General features: G+C 53.6%; 2 protein-coding genes across 3 annotated transcripts in view; one reads left to right on the top strand and one right to left on the bottom strand.

Annotated features, from left to right (window-relative positions):
- The window catches only part of SMIM35 (small integral membrane protein 35), a 75,719-nt gene extending 63,931 nt beyond the window's left edge, over positions 1-11,788 (top strand). The window contains exon 5 of the mRNA XM_035009034.1: positions 11,367-11,788. The gene's annotated coding sequence lies outside the window, so the exon portion shown is untranslated. The remainder of the gene's footprint in view (positions 1-11,366) is intronic.
- IL10RA (interleukin 10 receptor subunit alpha) lies at positions 7,022-21,336 on the bottom strand. Of its 2 annotated transcripts, none has more exons than XM_035009033.1 (7): positions 21,165-21,336; positions 18,770-18,884; positions 17,993-18,177; positions 16,783-16,952; positions 15,994-16,144; positions 14,531-14,647; positions 7,022-11,215 (listed from the first exon to the last, which is right to left on the bottom strand). In XM_035009033.1, the coding sequence occupies exons 1-7, from the start codon at positions 21,229-21,231 to the stop codon at positions 10,299-10,301; spliced, it is 1,722 nt and encodes a 573-aa protein (XP_034864924.1). In that variant the 5' UTR covers positions 21,232-21,336; the 3' UTR covers positions 7,022-10,298. The 2 variants fall into 2 exon arrangements, with proteins under 2 accessions (XP_034864924.1, XP_034864923.1); XM_035009032.1 differs by having other exon boundaries at positions 18,770-18,890; positions 21,165-21,335.
- Between the last annotated feature and the right edge of the window lie 1,081 nt (positions 21,337-22,417).

Raw genomic sequence — 22,417 nt, 5'->3', positions numbered from 1 at the left:
TAGTCATTCACCACCATGGGCATATATTGTAGCCCGAGGGATTGGACTACTTCTCCAAGGCTCCTCTCTTTTACCTGAAGGAGAAAAAGGATCTTCTCTGTTTGTACTTTTTTTTTTTTTTAAGATTTTATTTGAGAGAGAGAGAAACACAAGCAGGGTGAGGGGCAGAGGAAGAAGCAGACTCCCTGCTGAACAGGGAGCCCAACAAAGGGCTGGATTCCAGGACCCTGAGATCATGACCCGAGCTGAAGGCAGACGCTTAACCGACTGAGCCACCCAGGCGCCCCTGTACTTTTTTTTTTAATCTCTGTATTCTCAGTGTCTAACAGAGGACCTGGAACATAGTAGGTGTTCACTAAACAAAAGATACAAGTACAAAGTATAGTGATAACTTTCTGACTTAGGAGGTGACAGGTGACTGCTGCAGTTCCTTTAGACTCTGATGGTCTAGGATCTGAAATATTCCTCAGCCTGTCTTTGACTTTAGATAAGTCTAACCAGCATCTAAGACTGGACCATTCCCAACCAAACCCTTCTTTACCAGCAAACTGACGTTTGCTGAGCACATATGAGAGTGCAGGGCAAGGGCTCCGTATGCAGTCTCTCTTCATCCTCACAGTGAAGGTACAGAGGACCAGGGTCCAGTGAAATGATTTGCTGAAGGCCAGGCAAGAATGTATTTTCTTTGTAATGGTTTGTCAGCCACTTACAGCCTCTGTCCAAGTTCACAGCTTCCCTGAGCTCCCTGGCCCCCAAGGAAGCAGGCCCCTCCCGCTGGCCTCAAATCTCTCTTCCGGGTCCCCTGGTGTGGTGAGAACAGCCCTGTCCTCAGCTTTGAGCTTCTTGCTGGTCCATTTCCTATTCTTTTATTTTTTTTTATACCTCCCTTGGCCTCCAAATCGTCAAATTCTGCCCCTTCTTTATGCCAGGTCAATTTTCACTTCCCCAGGGAGACTTCCTTAAGACTGATGGATCGTGTCTTCTCACTTTTTTTTTTTTTAAGATTTTATTGGTTTATTTGAGAGAGAGAGAGGGAGAGAGAGCACACAGGGGGAGGGGCAGGGCAGAGAGAGAGGGAGAAGCAGGGTTCCCACTGAACAAGGACCCCCTAATGTGGGGCTCGATCCCAGGACTCTGGGATCATGACCCGAGCCGAAGGCAGACGCCTGACTGAACCACTCAGGTGCCCTGTTGTCTTCTCACTTTTAATTATAAATACTCTCTGGCTCCCATAGCTGAATTTATTGATTATTCCCTTGTATTCATTCATTCATTCATTCGTGCAGCTTCTATAATATGCCAGGAACTGCTAGGCACTGTGGGGGCATCCAGTCTCTCTTGAGATTAACCATGCTCCCTCCTGTTTGATGGGTACTTTCTTCAGGCAAAATTCAGGTCTTCTGCCTTTTCTCAGTTCTCTACAGTAGTGTATTTGGCTCTGGCCATAGCCAGGAATGTCTCAGGAAATTATGTTGACTATTTCTCAGTCTCTTCAGGGAACCTTGGGCTTTGCTTTATCCCTGGTCCAGTCTTGGTTGCTCTGAGTACCAAGGCTTTTGATTTTCTCTGCCCATCCTCAATCGTGTGCAACCCTGTGGCCATCATCAGATACAGATCTGGACACAGAGCAAGCACAAGAGACAGTGACTTTCTGTTTAAAGGCTACCTTAAGGAATGGTCAGACCCAGGAAGAGGCTGGGTGGTGAGGAGGGGCTGCGCTCCCCTGTGGTAATCTTGCCTCATGCCGGTGACCATGCAGGGGCCAGCGTCTGTGGTACCCTCTCTCCGCCCCAGGGGTCTAAGAACCTCAAAGTGGGAGCACATAGGTGTATCATTACTGTATTTAAAAAACTGCTTAGTGTTCAAAAGCTGTCTAGAAGCAGTGAGATTTAAGCAGATCTGGTACAAAACAGGAAGCCAGTGGCCTGGTGAATTCTCACATTTGGGGACCAGAAGTGAAAATGTTCTGTCTGCCCAGAGTAGCAACAGACCAACAAAACAACAGGTGGGGCGGCGCTGGAGGCCACGGCCTTGGTGGGGTCCCTGTCGCCTGGATTTTTACCTATAGAGTCATGGGGGGTTGTCTTCCCCTCCCCCAACGCCTTAGGATAAGGTTTTTCATATATAAGCAGGGAGCCATTAGGAAGGAGATGGGTGGAAAAATGTCCGGAGCCCCACGTTCTGTGGTAGCCCCAGTAGCTGGTGGGGCCCAGGTGCCTTGCTGGGTAGGGCTGCCATCGGACTTGAGGACACCGAGTTCCCTTGCAGCTGTGAGGCTGATGCAGAGCGTGGGGGACTCCAGTTCCACAGGGCTGGGAGAGGGGCGCGGTGGAGGAGGTAGGGGAGACGCCTGTGTGTGCGCGTGCGCATGCTGCAGGCTTGTAACCCATGGAGAAGGATTTGTACTATTGCCTGCCGTATTCCCAGAGGGCCTGCCCATGGCAGATGCTCAATGAATGCTTGCTAAAGGAGCGAATGACTGCTGAATATTTTCACGGTCCTTTGCCTTGCTTCCTGACCACATCCCCTTGCTCTAGGCTTCCTGTTTGGTCTATAGCCCCGAGTCCTTACAATACCTAAGAGCTATAGGGTAGATATCACAGGGAAAGAAATAATCATGGTATAATACAACTAAGCTAAGAAGATGGCAGGCCTGAAGATAAAATTTAAGTCAAATTTATGGTCAGCCTGCTTTCTTTTGAGCTCAGTCTAATGTCTCCCAAGGAACCACCCAGCTTCAAGCTACCATTGCCAAGCCTTGCCATGGTCATGTTTGGATAACCTACTTCTTCAACCCCTCTCATATGCTTTTCCTTGTGAGAAAATCCATTCGTTCATGTATTCATTCTCCATCACATTTACTGAGCACCTCTACTGTTCGTTAGGCATCGGTTGGGTGTGGATACAGGGATATGGAAGTGAGTCAGGGAAGTTTCTGCTCTCTAGAGCTCACAGTGGAATAAGCATACATTCAGCGGTACAATCAGTGACTGCAGGATGTCCGGGGCATTCAAGAGACAATCAGACTGAAGAGTACTTTCTGCATTTGGCTGGGAAGACTGAGGCCCAGAGTTGACAGGACATGACTGAGCTGAGAACCCACCTCTCCCGAGTTCCGGGCCACCCCAGTGCTCTTTCCACTCTGTGGGTCTGTTGCCTCTTCCTCTTTGCCAGTGGGGCATCTCCAGACCAACAGCCTTGCGGGGGGAGCCTGTCTCTGGACTCGTCTGTTAGTCTGAGTGCCTGGTGGATACTCCGTCACGTGAGGGGATGTGCCTTCAGTGCGTCCTGCCACTCAGGCCTGCTAGACTACCTGGGTCTGCTTGTTGCCCTGGGTTTGAATGGCGGGCTCAGATCTTATCCTCTCTCAAGTTTGGGGAGAGTCTCCCAACCTCACTTAGCATAATTTAATAAGTCTCACTTCACTCCTTTAAGTTCAGTCCAAAAAAAATGTGCATTGAACCCCCTAGGTGGGTCACACACCCCCGTGGCCCCTGGGAGCATCTCCCTCACAGCACGAACAACAGCAGGTGCCTCAGTGCCCCACCTCGCACTCTCAGCTCCAACCCTGATTCCAGACAGTTCTGAATGGGCTCCCACTTTGTGCTGACAAATCTCGTCTCCAGTGCTCACTGCACATCACTTGCTAACCACCCTGGCTCATTGTGTTCTTGAGGGGGGGGGTGCCCACGCAGCCCTGTGCACCAGCAGTCTGAGAGTGTGACACCTCTGGGGGAAGCCTCAGCCAGCTCAGAAGCTGCTGGATCAGGGCTTCTCCTGTCAGTGTTCAGGGGACCATTGGAAGAGGCCTCTACCTGCTCCAGGGATCAAGGCCCAGTTGCTCCCAGCATGACCAGCTTGCTAACATATCCTTGTTTTGGCTTTTTCTTCTCCTGGTTTCTCACTCTTGTTCCCTGGGATCACCTTCCAAATAAGCCACCTACCCACAACTCCTTGAATCAGGTTCTTGCTTCTGGGGGGACAGTCTAGGCTAAGACCGCACTTACTACCTAACATTGTAAGCTTATCTTTATTCATTTATTTACTTGCTCATTCATTCAGCAAATACAAACCACCTAATATGTGCTCTTAGTTGTGGGACTGTAGGAGTGAGCAAAAGAGAGGAAGTATTCATAGATCTTCTACTTTATTTGTAGAGAGAGGCAAGAGCAAAAAACCAAATATGTCCTATAACTTCAGATGGTAAGTGCTCTGATGGAAAAAAAGCCAGGGGTAGGGAGGGAATGGATATGGGGAGGATACTTGAATAGGATGGTCAGCAAAGACCTCCCCAAGGAGGCTGCATTTGAGAAGACACTTGAATAAATGACCCAAGGTGGAAATGAGCTTGAAGCAGGGTAGGCAAGGGGAGAGTGCAGGAGGTGGTGTGTGTTGGGGGTTGGGCAGATACTAACTCGATGGGACTCTGCTTCTCATGTGGACCTGGAGCAAAGGAGAGGGCTTGCTTTCGGCTGGGGTATAACATGACCTGAATTGTATTTTATAAAGATCACGCCGGCTGCTCTACTAGATTAAGCATACTATATGAATCACACGCTACTAGACCAAGGCAGCAGGCGTGGAAGCAGAGGGTCAGTAAGGGGATGGTCAGCAGCATCCCGGTGGCATTTAAAGGCTTGGACTGGGTGATTCCATCTAGGGGCAGTGGGGAGAAGGGCAGAGTTTAACAGACATCAGATCATCAAGTTCTCTAAAGGAGTGACCTTCACATGTCAGTGTGCATGGGGGTCACTTGTGCCTGATCACCTGTAACCTGTTTACTGAAGCAAGACCCTGGGAATTAGCAATCAGCGCTTCCTGGCCTTGAGGAGACGCTCAGGAAGAGAAGCACCCCTCAGATGACTCTGATGCAGGTGGTCCTTTGCGAACTGCCCTTGGGGACAGGTAGGTGGGAGTGTCGGGCAGTGGAGGGCAGGGAATACTACCAGGGTCACGGTGACCAGGCAGCAGGATCCTCAGGAATGTTTCTCTCCTCTCCAGGGCCATCATGAGGCCCTGACGTCCGTCGACTCCTCCTTCCCTGTGTACGCAGAGCTGTATGGGTGCGGCACCCTATACCCAGCCCTCCGCCAGTCATGTACCAGTCTGCTCCGGAGCTTACCAGCTCTACAGCTCAGCTGCACCTTTGGGGTGGGCTGCAGCACTAACAGGGCTCCTGGCTGGGGTCTGCAGGATGGGGGCCGAGCACAGGCACGGCCCCTGTCGCTCTACGGGGAGAGTAGCCTGCTTGTCCTCGAGGCGGGGGGTCAACACGTGAGTATTCTTCCTGCAGCTGGGTGGCAGGGGGCGTGGCTGTCGCCAGATCCATGTGCTCATTTCCACACGCAGGTGTGAGCTCACCCATCCGGTGGGTCAGCGTGAGTACATCTGAACCCCTCCAGTTCTGAGCCCCCCACTGTTGCCAGGCCTGCCTCACCAATTGCCGGAGGACTTTTTCCTTGGGTGACTTGTCATAGGGAGCCAGAACTCGCCACCTCCCCTCTCCCCCCACACGACGTCTCCCTTCCACGTGCGTGTTTCACTTTCCTCCAGCTCCGTGTTCAAGTGGGATCAGTGCCTCTTTCACTGCAGCCTGCTATGGAGTCTTCCCTGCGCTCTCTGCAGAATGCCTTTTGAATCTATCACCTGCTCTCCATTCCCGCTGTCCCTGCTCAGTGTTGTCATTGGATTGGATTACCGTTTAAGCCTGTTGTGGACTGAATGTTTGTGTCCCTTCCAAATTCGTATGTTGAAGCCCAGACTCCTAATGCGGCGGTATCAGGAGGTGGGGCCTTTGGGAGGCTATTAGGGGTTAGATGAGGTCATGAGGGCGGGGTCCCCATGATGTGATGAGAGTCCCTATAGGAAGAGGAAGATGGGCGCCTGTGTGGCTCAGTTGGTTGGGTGGCCAGCTCTTGGTCTCAGCTTAGGTCATGATCTTGGGGTCCTGGGATTGAGCCTTGTGTCGGGGCTCCTTGCTTGGTGGGTAGCCTGTTTAGGGATTCTCTCTCCCTCCCCCCCCTTCCCCCTGCTCAAGGGCATGCTGTCTCTCTCAAATAAATCATAAAAAAAAAAAAATAAAAAGGAAGAGAGACCAGGGTGCTTGCCTAGCTGGAGCTCTCTCTCTTTACTGCTCCTCCTCTCTTCTCCCCCTCCCCTCTTCCTCCCATGAGCACAAAGGAGAAGGGGGCCTTCTGTAAGCCAGAAAGAGAGCCCTCACCAAGAACCAAATTGGCTGGCACCTTGGTCTTGGACTTGCAGCCTCCAGAACGATGAGAAATGTGTCTTGTCCATGGTATTTTGTTATGGCAGCCCGAGCAAACTAAGACAGCTTCCTCTGCACAGTTTCTCCGCATCTCGTCTCCGTTCCTTGTTTTCCCATCTTAGTTCCTTTCATGGCACTCACCGCTGATTGTAAAGATGTATCTGCTAGTCTGTTAGCTTCATAGCCAGATAGCCCCCTCCATGGAGCTGCACCTCTTTTGTTCCCTGTGGACCCAGGCCTGGGCACTTAAAAATGTTTTTTGAAGAAATGCTGACTACATGCACCTCCAACCAGGTCCCTACATCCTGCCTCATCCCTTCTGATTCATGCCTTATGCTTTGATCAGGGTTAGCTTTGTAAAACGCTAATTCCAACGACCCAACCCTTCCTTGTCAGAGTGTTTATTGGGTCCAACCCCCCCCTTCCCCCGCTGGGTCGAATGTTTACGGGAGCTAGGTGAACTTAAGATCAAGCTGATAGTGAGGAAGGGTGCTGTGAATCATTAATAAAAATGCATTTAATTTCAAATTATGGACGTGCTCTAAAAGTAACCCTGGGGCGCCTGGGTGGCTCCGTTGGTTAAGTGACTGCCTTCGGCTCAGGTCATGATCCTGGAGTCCCAGGATCGAGTCCCGCATCGGGCTCCCTGCTCAGCAGGGAGTCTGCTTCTCCCTCTGACCCTCCCCCCCTCTCATGTGCTCTCTGTCTCTAATTCTCTCTCTCTCTCAAATAAATAAATAATATCTAAAAAAAAAAACAAAAAAAAAACCCCCTGAAACCTGCGAGCACTACAGGAAACGGATGAGTCATGCCTCCCACTACCTGGTGTCCTCTAGGTTGGGGCTACATAAAGTCAGCCCTCGCCGCCTGAACCTGTCTCTCTCGGCCACCAGCATGCTGTCCCCGGCGGACACGGCCTACGGCGCCCCTGTCTCTGCCGTCCCCACGCGGGGCTCCGAGAGCTCCCACTCAGCAGGGCAGTGAGCCCCCTCTGTGACCGTGTGTATTCTGGGATAGTGTGTTGTGTGCCTTGCAGGGGGTAGAGATCTTCGGGGAAGACAAGGCAGACTCCTTGATACAGCTATTTAGAAAGCCGGGAAAACACAGTTCAATAGAAATTTCCTCTTCAGTCAACGTTGGTCCATTTCCCCTCTCTCCTTACTAAGAGGAAGTTCCGTTAGCTCATAGAAACCCAGAATCACACATTCCTCAACCTGGAAAAGCCCTCGAGGGAGATTACTCAGTTTAACAACAAACGGCCTTCTGTGGGGCACTTGAATCCAATTCCCAAAAAGCCGGTGAGCGTCTCAGCACCACCTGCAGGAAGGACTCTGTTTCCCCCACAAGCCCCGACTGGGCCGGGCAGGAGACCCAGCACAAAGTCCTGTTCATGCTTCCCGAGGGAAGCAGGCAAGGCCTGCAGCAGAGCCCACATCCTCGGACTCCGTTTTCCCAGCTGCTCTGTGTTTGCTCTCTTGCCGGCCCCGGTTGCTGATTCCTCTTACTCTCTCCGTCTTCGTATTCACCTCTCTGCTACTCTCCATCCAACGTGCCTCAAGGGACTTTTCCTGGGGGCAGAGGCCATCTCCAACACTCATTTCCAGGAGACCCCACACCTCTTAACCAATAGGACAGGGAGGCCTCCAGGGCAAATCAATTTGATTGGTTCCAAATGGTGTGATATTAGTCAAGTTCTCTGAAGATGATAGGATCGGTGCTTCCCAGAACTGGTTATTTCCTCAGAATGAAACGGGGAGAAGCATCGTTGGAGATGACACAGAGGAACGGGGATGAGGTGTCCCCGTTCACCACCTTGGGGATCCAGGATGGGACAAAGCGCAAAGTGCACTGGAGACTCTGGCCAGGGCCCTGAGTTTGCTCCACCCGCAGGGCTGAGCTTGGGGAGAGACTCAAACCCACGTGTGGCTTTTCGTGGAAAGAGCAGGCTGCTCTCAGAATCAAATGCAGATGGCTTCCGCACTTATGAGAAACACCCCTGGGACGCACCTCCACGTCGAGAAGGGCAGGTGACAGAGCTCCAGGGAGGTCTGGTCTGGTCTCTCTTCCAACTGGCCAGACGCCAGACTCGAAACACTGTTATCCATACCCATTACATACTTCATGTTAGCTTGAGGACTCCTACCTGTGTCTGTCTGACTTGAGCCCGAGTCTTCGGTCCTGCTCAAGCCACATCACACATCTGGTTATCAACCTCAGTTATCAACAACCTGAGGCTTCCACCAGTCACCGTTTTTGATCAGAAATTTGGTTTCACATGATTCCTGAGGTCCTGACAATTTATTGAAATAAAAAACATGCGTCTCTGATTTAGAGAGGCTTGCGTGCAAGGCACATTCAGACCCACCGCCTCAGAGCCTCACACCCCTGTCCATTGAACACGGCAGGCGTGGCTTTCTAGTTTGACAGACGAAGAAGCCGAGACCCTTCACTTTACAGATGAGGAGATGCAAGAAACAGTGGAGTCAGAATGAGAACCTCCAGGTTCTTGAAATACCCAGAATCCTTGCACTGTACCATGCTGCTTCGTCAATAAATAAGTGAACAAAATAAATAAATAAACCTTCCAAGGGAACCCTGAGGAATCTTCCCGCAAGCCCAAGTTTTGAGAGGGAGTTCAGTTAGCAGACTGGCACATCAGAGCTTCTGGGTAGGATGTGGTGGGGGAGTCGGGGTGGTTCTGGGTGGATTTCCTGAGCTGGAGTGTCTCTTCTCGGAATGCCACAGAAAAATGCAGGGCCGAGTGGTGACTCGGAAGTGGGGGGCGGGCAGACCCCAGGCCTGTCACTCCCCCCAGCTTCCTTGCCCTTGGACTGTAAACTCGCTTTGAAGATAGAATCCAAATGGACTATGGGGAGGCAGGGCCTATACTGTCCCCTTCCTGGGCCCAGGGTCGGGTAGTCCTCTTCGCATGACACCATGGACTTCTGCTAAATCTGTTAATCCCCAGCATGCGAAAGAAGCTGGCTCTGTGCAGATATAGGTTCTGCAGGCAACTTCCTCCCAGCCCAGGGCCACACCAGGCTGGGGATGCCACCCCTGATGCCAGCTTGGTTACCATCCAGCATGGAGGGCCCACTGGAGACTGAGGCATTATTCCACATATGCTATCAGAGGATAACAGGGTCTCTGAGAAGTGGCTTGGCCCAAGCTCACACAGCTGGACACAGAGAGCATGGGTCGGAGCCCAGTGCCATGTCCCGGGGGTCTGTAGCTGGATACTAGCAGTAAACAGTGTAGGTCCCAACCCTGACCGTCTGGGGTGGGCGAGCTGCTGCCCAAGCCCAGAGACCACCTGAAGTGTTGAATTTTGCCCAGTACAAAGAACCGTGGTTTCTCTGGTACCATCAGCAAGATGGTGGGGGCAACAGGGTGGAGGTAGTGAGTGGCTCGGCCACAGGGGCTTCATCCCCTGGTGGCTCTATAACCATGGTGGTAGGCTGACTGACCAGGACAGATACATTGTAAGATCTTCCGTGACAAGCTCCCTGCCTGGGAGGACTGCCAGCTGGGAAGCTTCTTCCTATGACCATCCCAGGCTGACCAGCTCTGACCATGCCAGAGATCAGACTTGGTCTCTGCTCCCTCCTTTGTCCTCCTAGAAATGGCCCCTTCAGGGAAACTGCCCCGCCCAGCCCTCCATCCGGCTGGAGGCGCTGGCACTTGGCGGGTCTAGGGGGGAGGCCTGGGTCCTTACTGACTGCAGCTTGGGCCTCCCCACACTTCCAGAAAACCAGTGATTCCCCTGAGCAAATAATCTGTTACAGTACAGGAAGAGCCCGGAGGAGGGAGGAGACCTCCGCCCGGCCCTGCCTGAGTCTTTGGAGTCCTCCTGCAGCCCAGCCGACGCCACCCATACAGCCTGCGGTAGTTCAGCGGGAGAGTCTCTCTCTGCCCCGGGCCCCTTGGCCAGCCCTGCTGGGCCTGCTGATGAGGGCTCACACTGGCCTCGTGCGTCACTTCTGACCCCGGGGGGCCCTCGTGGCTGAAATCAAAAGCAGCCCCTTAGCCTGAGTCACTCATTGGAGTGGAGGCTGGAGATCAGTGGCAGGGTGACCAGGTTTGAGTCGAAACTGCCCAGGAGACCGCCTGGGGCTGCCACACAGTCCACAGGGGCAAGATCATGGGCCAAGCTCCAGTCAGATGCTCCTAGGTCAGCACAGCTGGTCAAGCCCAGGAGTGACCATTCCTCCGTCGGCTGGTCCCACTGTCCAGTTGAGGTCCCCGAGGTAGTGACAGTCATTCCCGGGTCCTGTTTCAAATAGCCCTTGGCCAGCACTGGTGGAGACCAGCCTGCCTCAGCATCCAGGCACGTCCTGAACCTGGGGCCAAGGCTGTCTGTCAAAGAGGACTCTTCCTCCAGGCAGCCTGTCTTGGCTGCTTTCTCCTCTGTGCATCTGGTCTGCTTCAGGTAGCCCCGGAATGCCACTGAGGCTGGGTCTTCTTCCCCAGGCCCCTCAGGCCCGGGGGCATTGGCAGGGCCCAAGGCGGAGCCACTCCGCCCGTCCCCAGGCTGCCCGTCAGAGTTCTGGACGAGGCCAATGCCACTGTCATCCTGGCCCGGGCTGCTGTCCCCCACCCGCCGCTCCCAGCTGGGGCCGGTGCCGGGACTCAGGCCGGGCTCCTGCAGGCAGATCCCGCTGTCCGTGCCGCTGCTGCCGCCGCCCTCCAGCTCCGGGAGCGCCCCCTTGCCCGCGGTGCCGCCAGCCTGGGGGTGGGGGGCAGGGAGGAGGAACTGGGGCTCTTCATTCTGCAGGGATGGCCTGGCACTGCCAAAGCCGCTGTCCGTGCTGCCGTGCAGTTCCGAGTTCTTCAGCTCTGGGGACACTTTGGGGCAGGCCTCCTCGTCCAGGGGATGGATGGTGTCCTGGGGCTCGGGGCAGGGAAGCCGGCTGACAAAGCTGGAGGCCTGGGGCTTCTCGAAGACCTGGAGAGGAGAGGGCAGAGTGAGAGACGCGAGGGTTACCTGCGGGACCCGCTCTGGCGCTGCAGGCTTGGCCCTGGGGCCAGGAGGCGGGCTCGAGAAGGTTCTGCTCTAACCGAGGAGCCCACAGAGTCACCTGCACTTTTTGTTTCATTTTAGAATCGACCTTTCCTCTTGGTGCGATTCTCAGTTTGGCTCAGGCCGGCACGCTCGCAGCCCAGATGGAACGGCAGGCAGAACGGGAGCCGGCCGGGAACGGTGAATGTTCTCAGCCCCAGCACGGTCCTTTCCAAACCTGAGAGCAAGCCGGACTCATCTAGATAGATCTAGGAGGGTGTTTCAAACTTTTCTGGACTATGATCCCAAATAAGAAACGTGTTCCATGATCGCCTGTATATAGACATCCTGTAAACTGAAAGCAGTTTCGCGAAAGAGTGCGTTTTACTAGCCGGGTACCGTGGTCTACACTACCACTCTCTCCTATTCTACTCCTGTTCTAGTCTATCCTACCCTGTCCTATCCTGTCCCCTCCGTTACCCTCGCTTGTCCATTTCATTTTTTAAAATGCTGGATGTGAGACACAAAATTAACTTCTCCAACGTTCACCAGATTAAGTGACCTGCGCAAACACAGGGTGGCTGCCACGTGGGGCAGTGGAACGAGCACAGAATTAGCAGTGGGGGAGGAGCTGCTCCCCACGACCTGCCAGGGGTCCCAGGGAAAGTCACTTAATCCCTCTCCCCCTTGCTGTTCCGTCTCAGCCACACTGGGGTTCTTCCTGCTCATGCATCAGCTCAGTGCTCTCAGGGCCTTTGCACATGCTACGCCCTGTGGTGGGAACACTTCTTTCAGCATTTGCTCTGGCTGTGTCGTTCTAACATTCGGGTCTCAGCTCAGATGTTTCTCCCCAGAGAGGCCTTCCCGATCATCCTGGCTAAGGCAGTGCTGCGACCCTCTCTACATTCACCTCGTGTACTTCTTCCTAGCACTTGGTTCCTGAAATTCTTTTTAAATTTATTTTCTGCCTCCCACCACAACCTGCTCTCTAGCCACACTTACTCCCCACACCCAGCAGAATATAAGCTTCTTGAGGACAGGAGCTGTCTAGTTTTGTCTGCCACTCGGTTCCCGGAACTTAAACTGAGCTGGCACATAGGAGGCTCTCTTAAAGTTTGTTGACTGACTTACTGACTCAGCACACCTGCCCTCATTCCCTTTGTAAGTTTGGACTCGAATGCAACTCTTAATTGGTTGAGTTCCTATGAATATCCCACAAGTTGGGGATTAAGGATCATCTGTTTCTAGAGCCAGACTGCATGGTTCATACCCCAGTTCTGCCTTGTATCAGCTGTGTTGCCTTGGCTGAATTATTTGCCCTCTTTGTGCTTTAGTTCCTCGCCTATAAAACAGAAATAGTCACAGTACCGGCCTCCTCGTGTTGTAGTTAATGCGCGGCAAGTGCTCAGAACAGTGCCTGGCACAGAGAAAGCACTCGGTAAATATTGGGCACATTGAATTTTACTTTCCAATCTAAGGAGAGAATCGAACTTCAGAGAAGTGAAATGACTTGCACAAAGTCACAGCGGCAGAGAACAAACCTGCGATTTGTACTCCACTGTCCTGATCTGAAATCCCCATTTATCCAAAGAGCAGATCAGAACAGCGCATGAGTGGGAATAAGCATATGAATGTGAAAGTGCTCTGTGCACTTGAAGTTATTCATGAAGTTAGTAATGACCACCATCATTAGATGAAGCCAACTGGGCTGCATTTATCTTGAGAAGGAAAACATTCTCAAGGAGAGCTCACTTCTGTGATCCAAATGGCACAGAGGAATGAAAACCCAGAGGCTGCGTTGTCTCCTTTGGCATTTTGCACCTGTGCCTATTTCCCTGGCTTGCATTAGAAGTAATAGATTCTATGCTGGCTGCCCTACCGGCTGTAATCAAGCCCCTTGGGACCAAGGGCTGCATGAATCAGCTTCTTCCCAGACCACATGTGGCCTGTCATTGGTGCTCAATAACTGTAGCTCAACGGCCACTTCACTGATCTCTTCCTAGATGCTCTTTCTGACGCCCACCGAGGAATCCCCGCTCCAGTTACCAGGACCAGCCTCCCCCACCCCTCTGCTTTCTCGTCATCTGTCCCTGAGCGCAGCCCCCATCCCGGTTCCAGGCCCTGCGTAATAGAACATGCTCAGAGCACTTGTTAAACAGGCCGATGCATACATGTTTGTGGAACGGAATCTCCCTGGAGCACAGAGAAGGGACAATGAGTTATATACTTCAGTTAGACACAAGAAGAACTTTTTAATCCTGTAAGGCTCCTCGTCATACCACTCTACCCAGGGCACTGGAGCTAGGAACACAGTCCTTTGCTGCCGGACAAAGACCCTAATTAGGCCAGGCGGTCCCTTCTCTCCCCTAGAGTTCTTACTCAACATAATTCCAGAGGGTCTTTGTCTCTCTCCTTATTTTCCTAGAAATCCTGGGATCCCTCTTGGGGGGGTAGCCCCCCCAACGGAAGGTCCTCCCCGGTGGAGCCGGTCCTTCCCAGCAGAGCCCGCGGCCCTCACAGTGATGGCCGCTGTGGGGATGTGGTGGCAACCTCCAGAGCAGCCTGAGTCCCAGGCGGGCCAGGCAGAGGTTTGGACCTGCTGCCCAGTGCTGCGAGCTGCATTCTGGAGGCTGGCTAAGCACAAGTGCACCAGCTGCCCGTGCCGTGTGGCAAGAGGAGATGCTCTGGGCGGGGGGCAGAGACCCTGGCCACCCCACGACCCCTCCTCCTGGGCAGTAGCCCTCGTTCTGCTCCCTGCTGCTCTGGCAGTAGCCCTAGGCCTGGGCTCCCAGCCGCGTGTTCCTCCTCTTCTGGAACACTCATCATCACCAGCTGGCAGGGCTGGGAGAGACTGGGCTCTTCCTGACTTCTCCTGGCTCCCTGGCCCCCGTGCACGGAACAATCGCTCCATGCCTCAGTTTCCTCCCTTGTAAAATGAAGATAATAACCCCACCTGCTTCAGAGGTACTGATGCACAGGGGCTGGCCCATGGCCAGTTGTTAGTAAATAGTAACAAAATGGCACGTGGGGGGTTGGGACTACTCAGTATGTGTCTTATCGGGGGCCCTTAGAAGGCAGTGTTCTCAGCACTAGGCTTTGCATTTAAGCCCTCCCTCTGTCCCCACGGTCCTTGATGAAGGGGCCTCCTGATAATGTCAGGGCTGAGGGAAGGGACTGTCTGGGAGGGAGCCCCCGTCTCCTGGATTCTTGGTATGGCAAGGAAGGATGGGCCAGTGCCCCCCCCCCCCCCCCCCCCCCCCCCCGGACGGGGGGCAGCTTCCTCCGGCGCCGCACGTACAGATGGAGGGCCAGGCAGTAGGCCAGGGCTCCGCACAGAAGCAGGACGAAGGTGAAGAAGATGCTGAGGTTGGTCGTGGTGAAATCTGCAGGCCCAGAGAGATGTGTCTGTGGCCTGGATCCCAGGAGCCCACGGCCACTCTTAGGAGCCACTCAGTCAGTGGCCCCCGGTGACCCCCTCTAGGCCACAACCAGATGCTTCTGGATCCTTGGAAATCCCTGCCTGGCCTTCCAACCTCTGTCCTGAAGAGATTCCCTTACTAGACCCAGTGACTCTGCCTCCAGCTCTGCACACAACTCACACCACAGCACGTGGAATGGGGGGCAGGATGGGACAGCAGGTAAGAATGGAGGCCTGGCGCCAGTCCCAGCTCCACCACTGACTCAGCCGCTCTGAGCCTCAGTTTCCCCATCTATAAAATGGGAAAAATAATAGTGCCTACCACATGATTGTGAAGTACACAGCACACCTCCCTTAACTTATGTTACCTGATCCTTATAACAACCCTAGGAGGTGAGTACTATCATCATCCCTATACACAATAGGATCCTGGGGCCTAGAGAGTTTATGTAACTTACCCAAGATCATAGACCTCGTAAGTGGTAAAGCTGAGATCTGAAGCCAGACCTGTCCACAAAACTTAGTTCTTCTACCAGTGAGTGAATGTTAAAAATGCTCTTAAGGCTGCCCGACACAGGGATGGTGCCTTAACTCTGCTTAAATGAGAGAGAGGCTAAATGACAATGAACTTGTGAGTGTCCTTCATGAACTGAAATGTAGAAATATAAGGAGTCACTCTGGGCTTTGCTGGGCCTTGCTGGCCTGGCATGACTGGTTGGGGCATATGTTGCCCTGAGTTGCTATTTACAGCTTCCTCTGGGCATGCCCTGTCTCCCCAGCCAGACTGTAAGATCCTCATGGACAAGACCATGGCCTTCACATCCCAGGTCCTCTCCCCTCCCTCCTTTCCCTCCCGTCCCCAGCACCTGCGGAGAGCCTGGCTTTAGCAGCTCTGGCAGGGGTCAGCTCAGTCCCAATGGGGAGGGGGGACAAGGAGAAGGCCCTCTGTGCCCAGCCTCAGGAAAAGACAGCAGAGAGATGTAACAAACAGGAACTACCACAGCTGACAGAGCGAGCCTGGGGCAGGGAGGGGGGAGGGGAGCGGTTCTTGGGAAGCACAGCTGTGCTCAAGCAGAACACCAGCACCAGCAGAATCAAGAGACCTGGCTCTGCCTCCGTGCCCTAGAAAGCTGTTCAGACCCACAGAGCCTCAGGTCCCGCATCTCTAAAATGGGGACAATAGGAGCTTTCTCACAGGGCCATGTGGGGGAGTGCCCCTGGCATCAGTGGTCCTCAACTGATGCTTTTTGGATCGTGTGAGGCCCTTCCTGCCTCCCGCCCCCCAGACAGCAGCCCCAACTGCAGACTCACACTGCTGGGTGAGCACGACGCACTCCTCCTTGGACCATACCCCCTTGTTCAGGCGGGAGCTCACAGATGGCTTCACCTTGACACAGAACTCTCCTAGATCTCCAGGGGGTGAGAGGCTGAAGTTTTCATGCTTCACCTTCTCCTTTGTGAACTGAAACAAAAACAACAGCAATAAACAAAATGTACCCTTGATTCATGGACCATGGAAGCTGAGAGTGGGGGAGCCATCAGAGATGCTCCAGGCCACCCCCTTCAGTGTCCTTTCCCTGACATGACAAACCCAGTATTATCAATGCAGCCCAAGATCTCTGTGATTAACATGACTTATTTTGTACAAAAAGAGAAAAGGAACATTTTATAGTCGCTGAGGACCTTCCTAGAAGGGGCTGGTATCAAATGGTGGGAAGAGGATGGATCTGGCAGATTCCAGATCTCCCACTTAGGGGGTGTCCGTGGGCAATTACATAGCCTCTTGGGAGACACATTTTCCCATTTATAAAATGGAATAAAATATCCACCTGCCAGGGGATCAGGAATAATAGCTATTAAATGTCTTGTGTGGTGCCTGACACTAGTGGGCCATGTCTTCCCTGCCACCTGGCAGGAGCACAGATTTGGGGGCTGAGGTCATCTCAGCTCCCTCCCCTGCCCCACGCCCTCTCTCTCTACTCTGCCAGCAAAGTTCCCCAGGGGTGCATAGAAGGTACTGCCAGCCCTGCTGACGAGGAGGCGCAGGGAGCCCACTGCGTTATAAATACAGATGTCCTGTGGCCCTGGGGAGGCCCATACCGTGTAGTTCCCCGGCACCTTGCGAATCTGAATCTCATACTCGCGGAAGTGTTGGAAGACGCTTTCGTAAGTGTCGCCTGCAGGGGCTATCTTGGGCCTGGGGGGCTGGATCTTCCCGAGGATGATGCCATTGTGCACCTCTAGCTTCACGCTGCCAATCGTCAGAGTCACTGGTGGGGAGGCAAAATGATGAGGACTGCAGGCTGGGGAGGGCCTGGGTGCCCTGCCCATGCCTGGCCTCTAGGGTCAAGCTTTACCCACCCTAAAACCCGGGCCACCACTTTCTCAACCTGGCAGCACATAAGGACTTCCTGGGAAGTACATTACAAATACAGATGCCCCGGGTCCACTCAAGACACAGTGAACTTGAATTTTTGAAGCTGGGCCCTGGACACGTTGATTTTTTTTTTTTTTTTTAAAGATTTTTATTTATTTATTTGACAGAGACACAGCGAGAGAGGGAACACAAGCAGGGGGAGTGGGAGAGGGAGAAGCAGGCCTCCTGTCGAGAAGGGAGCCCGACGTGGGGCCTGATCCCAGGACCCTGGGATCATGACCTGAGCCGAAGGCAGACGCCTAACGACTGAGCCACCCAGGTGCCCCTGGACACATTGATTTTTAAACACATTCCTCAGGTAATGTTTCTGTAGCCAGCTAAGCACTGGCCTGCGGGCAGGCATTTGGGAGCCAAAGACCTCGAAGGCCATTGGTTCTGACTCTGAATTTTGCAGAGCAGGCTCACCACACTCATAGAGCATGGTCCATTCCAATTCATAGAATGACAAAATCCCATCAAGTCTGGGGCTTATCCTTTTCTCTTATGTCTGCTGAGAGAGACCCCCAACCCTTCTTCAGGATCCAATTCTGCCTACTGTTTCTTGCTCTGTGCTGAGTGCTTTTGGATTTACTTCCTCTTCCAGAACCCTACAAGTACACAGGTCTGGCCCTTGTGACTCAGCTGCTCTAAACCACCCCAAGACTTCTCTTCTGTAGGATAAACAACTCCAGTTCCCTTTTAAATCTTGAACAACTTGGCTATTTTCATCTAAATCTTCCCAAAAGTCCTGATTAGTTATTTGGGCAACTAGGTCCTCACCCGGGAAGCCCAGCTGGGTGGTGAGCTATGGAAACAGAGTCACATTCTAGACTAGAGTTTCTGGCAGGAAGGAACCCCCAAAGCCATCTTCTAGGCCCAGGGGAGGAAAAGCACCTTCATCCACGGAGAAGCGGGTGTTGGTGAAGGTCCAGTTGGAGTACTGGTTTCCATCCACCGTGCGGACCTTGGCTCGGTAGCCATTGTTGTGGTACAGGTCCAGGGTCACCACAGTGAGATCACAGAACGACACCTGGGTCTGGCTGCAGCTGGGGATGGACTTCCAGGGTTCTAGCCCATACCTGGGGAGATATCAGGCAAGGCACTAGTAGAGGAACTTGCGTTCAAACCCACCTCCTTTAAGAGGAAAGCAAGGGGCCCAGGGAGAGAGCTCCCATGAGGTACAGCCTGCAGCGTATGTTCTCTGGTCCCGGGCATCTAACTGCAAGAGGATCTCTCTTGGCTCTGGGGCTGCATACCAGTTTCTCTTAGATTGGAATATCTAACAGATCGCCAACTCCTCCAGGAAGACTTGCTACCCACTGCAATACAACCTGACTTCTCAGGCTTTCTCCCAATTATATTTACAGTCCGTTAGGGTTTCCTTGTTTCCCAATTATATTATGGATGCATTTCTTGTTTCTCCAATAAGATGGAAAAAACTTAAGGGAAAAGGAAATACCTTGGCTTTCTCATCCAAGAGCTCCCAGCACACGGCTCAACACATATGGGGATCAATCAGTACTTGTCAACCGATTGATATATACCAGGGTCCTTCCCGGTGTTACTTCAATAACAAGACAGCTATGTCTTCCCATGCCAGGGAAGTGAAGGAGATGGGTTGCCCCCTCCCGCACCCACCTCCCTCCTTTCTCCATCCTCCCCTTTCCATACCTCAGAAGCTCTACTTCATAGTAGGTGCTGTTTGACGGTTTCGGGATGGGAGTCCAGTGGAGGACATGGGAGAAAAATTCTGCTTCAAACCACACAGATGGAGGGCTGGGCAGATCTGTCCCTGGCGAGAAGAGTGTCAATATCAGAGCTCGCAGAGCCCTCCCCCAGCAATGAAGATGTCGACGGTGATGGTGGCCATCATCCTACCAGCTTCTATTTATTGACTACTTTACTGTGAGCTGGACTCTCTGCTAAGTACTTTACATATGTTCTTTCAGTTAATTCTCATGACCAGCCCTACAGGATAGACATTTATGGCCCTAATTTTACCGGAGAAGAAATAAGGGCTCAGAAAGGTTGAGTGACTTGCCCAAGGCCAAAGGAGCTAATAAGGGGCAGTGTGAATCCTCATGTGTCTGATTCCAGAGCTAGTGTTGTATCCTTAGATCACTGTCTGCGATCAGAAACAGAAGTGGTGGCTAAGAAGAGCCAAGGGGAGTCTGATGTATCTCCGGAGAGAAGGCATGGGCTGAGAGCTAAGGTCTCATTAGCTAAGCTAATGTCTGTCAGCAATGAGCTCTCATCTCAGATGAGCTAGTCCCTGTCCTTGCTCCAGCCTCATCCCAAGGCTGGCCCCCATCCCCAGCCCTGGTCCCTACCCTGGCCCCAGCCTTGGCTCCAGCCCAAGGCCTCCTCTCTGGAGTTCTTGGGGATACACAGATATCCTGCTTGTTGGCATCTGCCTGTTTCTCTTCACAGGTCTCCTGGGCAACCCCAAGCTGAATGCTTGCCCCATTCCCCCACGTCTAGCAGGGCTGTAGGCTGGGTGAGGACAGACAGAATGAAGCAGGTCTGGTTCTAGATCGTGCTGACATTTCCACACAGAGCCAGCACCCTTGGCTCTGCAGTGAGATACTACAGACCGCTGTCTAACTCCACCTCCTGCCCCCACCCCCCATTCAACATGGGGCACTCCAACTTCAGGAGCCTCCAACTAACACTGGTCAGGGTAGCTTGGTCAAATTACTTAACCTCACCGAACCTCTCATTTGTAAGAATGTAATAAATACACCTACTCTAAGAGTCTTGCCAATCAAGTACAATGAGGTAGGTTAGGGCCAATAGCCAGTCTGTTCTCTCCTCCTCGATCCCTTCACGTCTCTCCATCTGCCAGCCACTCAGGCTTCCTTTGTTCTCTAACCTCTCGCCATCTCTCTAGTAATGCTTCTTCTAGAATTGTCATTTGCACTTAGAAAGCACATCTCCCCTGTTTCTTGCTTGCTTTTTACACTATCTTTGATTCTCAAGGCTGTGTTTCAATTTCAAAACGTTAGATGGAAAAGTGAGAAACGCAGCAGGTCTTCGCGGTATTGGGGCTGCATATCCCCGACTCAGTTCTCGATCATGTGAATGGCTGACTGCAGGTTTTACTTTGTATTTTGGTGTAGACGCAGTTTCAGTCCCTGCTCTCCCTGGCTCCAGTCTCCATGCCTCCACCTCCCTGCCCTGGCATTCTCTCTCCAGGCTTTATTCTCTCTTGCAGAAACTTTCCAGGATAGCTGGCTGGGTTAGAAGACTGAGCTAAGGGGCAGGAGGAGGGAGAGTGAGGCAGGTGGCAGTCAGAGCACATTAGGGGCTAAAGAAGGAGCAGGAATGATCAGATGGAGCAACAGGTGATAGTAGCGGGCAAGACCTGGGATGGGGGCGGGAATGGCATGGGGAAGAAGTAGGTTAAGGGGAGGGCTAAGGGAAGGTGGAGTCAGATGGGGGATCAAAGTCATTCCCCAGAGGGGAAAGCATTCTTTTTTTTTTTTTTTTTAAGATTTTATTTATTTATTTGAGAGAGAGAGAATGAGAGACAGAGAGCATGAGAGGGAAGAGGGCAGAGGGAGCAGCAGACCCCCTGCTGAGCAGGGAGCCCGATGCGGGACTCGATCCCGGGACTCCAGGATCATGACCTGAGCGGAAGGCAGTCGCTTAACCAACTGAGCCACCCAGGCACCCAAGGGGAAAGCATTCTTACCAGTTGAACTAGAACAACAAAAAAAGGCCAGGGCTAAGTTTCTGATTCGTTTGGAGGTGGATAGAAGATAAAGTGGGGGTGCGTGGGTGGGTGTCACTGAACTTCTCTATCCACCCCCCCCCCATCAATTTCATGCTCTTCCACTTCCACGATGGGGAGCCTGAGATCCAGGCTTGCCGGAATGAGGGAGCTTCTGGGGTGGGGTAGACAATGGACGCCCCCCTCCCCAGAGGGACAGCCAGACGGGGTTCTCCGTGGAACGCACAACTATAACGTAGGGGCGACGAAGAGCGCGAGTCGGGAGCGGACGCGCACCCAGCCCCGCCGGGCGGGCGCGGAGAGGGCAGGGCAGGGCCAGGCTGCGATCCTTACCGCGCGCGCAGGAGCCGAGGCGCAGGCTGAGGAGCACCGCCAGCAGCACTACCAGGCGCGGCAGCATCCTGGGCACGCCGCATCCTCCGGGGCCGGGGCCGGAGCCGGAGCCGGAGCCGAAGCCGAAGCCGAAGCCGAAGCCGGAGCCGGAGCAGGAGCCAGGCTGCGTGCCTCCAGCCGCGGCTCGGCGGCTCTGCCTCTGAAAGCCGGGGCTGGCGGGCAGTCCCGCCCACGCCTCGCGGGGCTGACGTCAGGGGGCGGGGCCCCGAGAAAGCCCCGCCCCGAGGCCGAGCGTCCGCATGCGGGTGCGGGGCCGGGTGCCCGCTGCCCAGCGCTGGCCACCCCGCCCCGCGGATGGGGAGGATGCAGGGACCCAGCGGGCGCCGGGCCGTCACGGGCCGGGGGCGGGGTTCTGACCAACCCCCCACGCTGTGATCGCGTCAAAGAGGCCTGGGCAGGTGGGGTGGCGGTGGTGCAGAAGGTGGGGTGCGGGTGTCAGAGCTGGTTTTGCCCGACGAATAGGGTTGGGATTGGAGCTGTGGCCAAGGCCCGCCGCTAGCTCGGAGTTGGGGAAGGAGATTGCCCCAGGCGCTCAGGGAACATTGCTAGGACACGTGTGTGACTCTTGGTGTTGCCCTAGTACCTCGGTGTAGGACTCTGAGCCAAACTAACGGTAGAATAGGCAGTCCCATCTCTGACTTAATAGTTTTGGAAGGGTGCCCACAACCTCCCTCAGCGTCTTTTGGTTTCCCTCGCTTGCCTGAAATCTCACATTTAGAGCTATTTCCATGTGCCAACCCCCCCCCCCCCCCCCCCCCGCCACCAGCCCCCTTACAGATCTGGGTAGCTTATCATCGGTTACTCACGCTTCGATATCACTTGACTCATCTGAGATTTCACTCCAGGTGCACCAAAGATGTGGGAGCATGGGAGACAAGCTCTGTCTGCTTCACTCTGCTTGCACCATGACACCTGCTTCAGAGTATGTACGAGTATTGAGGAGGGGCTCCTATTGGGGGTCGGAAGGTCTACTTTAGGACTAGGAAGACCTCACTTTTTGATGATGATGAGCGAAGGTCAGGGATGCCCCAGCTCCGTAGATAGTGGAGAGTGGTATACGCAGGCCCAACAGGACACAGGGTCAGTCGGAGCCCCCCTAAGGGGACAGCTCTTGTTGCCACACCCTCTGATCTGCTGGGAGAAAGGGTTCCAGGGTTTGTAATGTGTGAGAATGTTTTCTGCACTCTCTGTTG

Source organism: Mirounga leonina, unplaced genomic scaffold (assembly GCF_011800145.1).
Source record: "Mirounga leonina isolate KUSES-001 unplaced genomic scaffold, KU_Mleo_1.0 Mir_153, whole genome shotgun sequence".
Lineage (NCBI taxonomy): Eukaryota > Metazoa > Chordata > Mammalia > Carnivora > Phocidae > Mirounga > Mirounga leonina.
The sequence above is the reverse complement of the archived record's forward strand: the minus strand, read 5'-3'. Positions and strand labels throughout refer to the sequence as shown.